Consider the following 5,346-nt stretch of genomic DNA (forward strand, 5'->3'; position numbering starts at 1 on the left):
AAAAAACTTTCTCGAAATCATCTCTGGAGCGGGAGCATTTCAATGTTCAATGGTTGTCTTCTATGAAAATAACTTTGTCGTCATTTGTTTTCTATCCATTGCTGAATCGAATCAGTCAATGTGGCCGAAAGCGAATGTATCTTTAGCTTTATCTGTGTGCGAGGTATAAACATTACCTGGTTTGCAGACAAATGAAGTCATAAAAAAAAAATTACTGAAGAAATGCTATAACTGTACTGCATGTAATGGCGGCCAAATACTTATTGATAAGTAACTTATTTTCTTCCTTTACTGTAATTGTAAGATCAAGCTTAAGATTGTAGACGAGTATGACAAAGCAGCAAAATACTATTCACTTACGTTATATGATATATCGGAAGACGAATAGCTCACCATATCAAAGCTGCAAAAAAAAAAAAAAAAATGCTTTGAAGACTCTGATCAACAGTCGGGAGCATTTTGCCACTAGAAACTTAGCTTTCCTTTGTTGGTACGATTTTCATAAACGTATTCTCCACCACACACCACCAGGGTATGCAAGACCAAGACAAAACGACTTCAGATGAACTCACCTTTTATTATCCCGATAAACTCATCATCGCTTTCGGCAAAAATTTAATCATGTCCGTCCGTCTGTCCGGCTTGTTTTAGATATTTTGACGAAATTTATTACACTCGCGTATTTTGATCCAAGGATGAAACGCTACTGAAAATTTGATTGCGGATCGAATCACTTTCTCGCGCCCACCCCATATAAAGTTTCAATTTGGAAAATTGTTACATGAATAACTGTAGTACGGTGTAAAGGGTCTTGAACATAGACAATAAACTATAGACTACAGTCTTTTGACTTGTTTTTAACTACATTTTATTCGTTAATTTATGCTTTATAAGTTAATAAATATAATAATTTCTTCTCGTACTTAAGCTACAAATCTTAAATTCAATCTTTTTCGATTGCCGAATTGTCCTGAGGATCGAGACGTTCCATTCGCATCACGACCAAATATATTCCAAAATGGACGGGGTGTTGTAGTTGTTGTTGTAAACTCTTTACGTATAATAATGCAATTAAGATCGGGCTCCTGATCATAATCAGTTTGAGTCGTGGTCACGCCATACGAAGGCTTATCGTCATATTCATCGATACCGGCAAATTGATGTCTTCGATTCTTCTGAAATGTTGATCCTTTTCTTCTATTCGGAACTTTTACACCTCTTCGATTACTTTTTTTATGATTTGTTGGCTTAATCGTCGTCGTAGATACACGACTTTTTATTTTATTATCATTTTTACGTCTATTCTTATTGCCGCTAGTCTTCTTATTGGTCTTCTTTTTATTTTTCGTTTTATTTCGACGTTTATTATTTTTATTATTACTATTTACCAAATCATCGGGAATATCTTCCCAATCATCATCACCGTCAGCGCCGTCGTCGTCGTCATCAATTGACCAAATACCGGAAGAACTAAATTCGTCGCTCGCTTCTTCAAGGCTGCCATAGGGTAGCGGTACTAATGCAAACACTTTCTGAGGCTGCTGTTGAAACTTTTGCGGCTCATATGAGTGCACAACTATTAAGCCATTATTGATTGAAGAGTACTGCGGTAATTGCTGGAAAAATTGTTGCGACTCAGTTCCAGGTTCCTTAATGCCTTCTTTGTTGCTGGTCTCACCGTTTCCCTGATAACCGTTATCATCGTTATTTAATACAGCAGCCAATGTTAATTCATTTGTTTGATTTTTCAAACTATGAAACGGAATATCTTTATCATTGGGATGATTTTCTTCGGCAATTGGTTCAGAGGCATAATAAAACAAAACTTGCTGCTGCCTGGGTTCATCTTCTATCGGCTGAGTAGGCGTTGTACGTTTACGTCTTGTAATTACACACTGGGAACGGCCGTCATCCACTGCGCGACCTTCAATATGAAAACGTTTCACTTCGTATTCATCTCCATTCTCATCCACCTCGATTTTCGTTTCAGCTGAAATGACATGCAATCGTAAAATCATACAAATTTTACATCAATAATTTATCCAACTTGTTATGCGAACAAATTTATTTGCTGTTATTTATGAGTAATGAGCAATAAATCAATTTTTCATTTCTCTTGAAGAGCAGAGGTGTTATCAGTTTACCTGGTGCTGTGGACGTCTCCTTTGACCGACTTGGCCCATTTTCAATACCGACCTGCGTGCAAGAACTTTTGAATAGTTCTGCGAAATTTTAAGCCGATAGCTACACTTTTGCGGCCAGGAGAACGTGTACAACAGACAATACACAGACGGACAGATGGACAAACGAATATGCTAAAATCGATTTAGAATTTAATGCTAATCAATCTACCGTGAACTATTTTGTTTTTAATTGTTTTTAAAAGTAGGTAGGAATAATAATCGGTTATTAAAAAGAATGATGTATCGTTTAAAGCCAAACAGCAAGGACGGAGTGAGTCTCTGCCGCTGGCACGCCAAAGCTTCAAAATGCATTTTAAAAACATCAAGAGTAAACTGCTGCAAATTGTCCATTAACAATAACAAGATTCTTTACGAAAGTTGTGTGTATTTCCTATGTATTTGCTCTACACTTTTTTTCAGCCTTCATTCATATCATCCAGATCACTGCACTTTACGTTTAAGAAAGTTAGAAAAGCTTTATTCCTATACTTGCGATTGCATCATTGATTTGTTTTATTATACCTCACACCACTTTTGTTAAACTAGTACGTGTGTATGTAACACTTGGATGGATCTGAGATTGATGCACCTTTTGCTGTACCGATTCATTCAGAATCATCTTCAGAATCATTTGATTCATGCTTGTTTGTTCATCTGTCCGCCTGTCCGTCTATTCGTCTACTTCGACACTATGGAGAATGGTTCTGATCGAACACTTTGTCGACCTCTTCCCATAAAACTGCTTGCTTTGCAATGTCGTTCCATGAACTAACTAACTGCGGGGGAGGGTGCAATGGCACACCGTGTTTCACTGTGGTATTTTTACTTCCTTCTCATGTAATGAATATCTCTGTAAATTCCTAGTTCGGTAATGTCAAAGCTGATATAGGCTGAGGGATCAAATTTCATCTAATCCACGATATATAAGACTTTGAGAATACGAATTCTAAATACAAGCTCAGTGATTGCTCACCGTTTTAATTGTATGTCAATGGAAAGCAAAATTTTAAAATAAATTTTTTGAAGCAAAGCATAAAAAAATAATCATTTCTCAGTAATCATATGAATAAAGTTTGCAAACTATCGATCATCAAAGCTGTTTGATAAACCTTTACTTTTATTTGGAATCTATTTTCTTCATTAGCCAACATGCCACACATTGGACTGTTGAACTAACACTTTTCAGTTGTGTACTTAAAGATTCTTTTCTATTTCAGCTTAACTCAATTGCTACCAATCAGATCGTTTACGTATCCGGTACACGTAATTTAATTACGTTGCTTTAACAATATTAATATAAAGTCTGCAGCCATATTTAAAATTTCCAAAAAAAATCTAATTTTGTTTGTTATTCCATATTTATATATATCCAGTAAACATGTCTCATTCAAAATTCTCTTGAATATATGCGGAAGGGCGACCGAATAGTTTGAAATTTACAAAAATTCTAGGTATCAATCAGTGTAAAACATATGCCAAATAGTCGATAAAGCAATAAGTTTGTAACGTATTTTCTCAATAGATGATAACTTTAATAGATAATTAATTATCTACAAACTGTTACTATTTACAAACACTACAGTATGGCTTAATAGGTTAAATGCTATCAAAGTTATCATCAAAGGAAGAAGAAAAAACATCACAACAGCAGTTAGTCAAAAGTGAATGCATTAATGCACGAGCTGACGTTGGCTAGAAACGCAGCTAGGTTCAGCATGAAAGTAAATTTTTTTCAAAAAATCTTAAAAAAACACATTATTCTCATTATAAACTCAAATTTAATTAAAAAAATTTGTAAATAATTATCTCACCCAACTTCTTTCAATTCCATATCCTGGCCAAATATCTAGATTTATAGCGGCTCAAAGTGATTGTATTTTAGTCTAAAAAAAAAAAAAAAATAGTACACCCTAATAAAGAGCTTGCCAAACCCGTATATGAATGAACGGTGATGGCTTTTGTGTCTATGCTTTATAAGTTCATGTTCATAAACTGTAGACCAACGGAGTACTTATCAGGACGACAGGGGTAAGGTCGCAGTGTTAAATGGTCTTAACTTACCAGATAATACACGCAACATACTTTGCAAGCTAAAATTGCTCCCTGGACAACTATATAACTTTGCCCTCTAGACGAGTATAACGATTAAGAATATTTTTACCTAAAATATTACAACAAACTGATATTCAGGATATATTGGTTTATCAAAGACATGCAACGTCTGCTACAGTTTACTATCGTTTCAAGAAAAGATAAATGAAAGGTGATGGCTTGCTTGTCTATGCTTTATAAGTTCATGTTAAACTATAGACCATCAATATGGATAGTGGGTCTAAAAATTCATAATTCACAGATTTTTGATTCTATTTACTAACGATTCCGCTTTACTAGGCTTTTAGAAGGACGTCAATGTCTTGCCGAATCTATTCCTATCAAAACTAACTTAAAGGTTAACGTAATTGAATAAATAATTTTTGCTTTTATTTTTTGTACAAAGTTCACAAGTACTTTTCGAATTTCGCAAAACACAATCTTTCTCTTATTACATTTTATTATGATCGCCATCCCAAGCATCAGCAACAGAACACACAATTTTCTAAACATTGCAAACTTTATTTATTTTTTTTTTGTTGTTATTTTTGTTTTCTAACTGTTTTAGCTTAAAGATGAGCAGAGAATTATTAAACTTGAAGGCCAAAGAAAGAGCAACGACTAAAAGAAAGATTAAAATGTCGGCCAACTTTTATAAGCTTTGAATGGTAATCTGAAATCAATAGCAAATTTTAATTTGCAATGCAAATTACTATCTAAGGCTTACAAATTTAAATATTGTGAAAGTTTACAAATAGCTATCTCGTCGGAATAATGGTTTCCAAGAAAGAAAAAAACAAAAAACAATTAAAATAAAAAACAGGTAAGAAAGTTATTTTGCCCTCAAGGGAATAACTCACTATCCTCCGGCAAGCAAAGTGAAATTGTTAACAGCGCTACACTCATTAAGGGAAGGAAGAGGTTTACTAAATGCATCATTCCGTTTGTAGCATCCTCAGAACGACTTAGCTTCAACGAAACCTTTTATTTATCTAGCGTGCGAACACAAATCATATCCGATCTGATGAAGTTTTATAAACCGCAAAAGAGGAAGGAGTGTTACTAAACTTTG

General features: G+C 34.4%; 1 protein-coding gene across 1 annotated transcript; it reads right to left on the reverse strand.

Annotated features, from left to right (window-relative positions):
* Positions 1 to 908: 908 nt before the first annotated feature.
* Positions 909 to 4,919, reverse strand: LOC119644617. Its single transcript, XM_038044243.1, has 2 exons — positions 4,730 to 4,919; positions 909 to 1,990 (listed from the first exon to the last, which is right to left on the reverse strand). The coding sequence occupies exons 1-2, from the start codon at positions 4,785 to 4,787 to the stop codon at positions 924 to 926; spliced, it is 1,125 nt and encodes a 374-aa protein (XP_037900171.1). The 5' UTR covers positions 4,788 to 4,919; the 3' UTR covers positions 909 to 923.
* Positions 4,920 to 5,346: the final 427 nt, after the last annotated feature.

The sequence above is a fragment of the Glossina fuscipes genome, unplaced genomic scaffold, assembly GCF_014805625.2.
Source record: "Glossina fuscipes isolate IAEA_lab_2018 unplaced genomic scaffold, Yale_Gfus_2 0, whole genome shotgun sequence".
In the NCBI taxonomy this organism is placed as follows: Eukaryota; Metazoa; Arthropoda; class Insecta; order Diptera; family Glossinidae; genus Glossina; species Glossina fuscipes.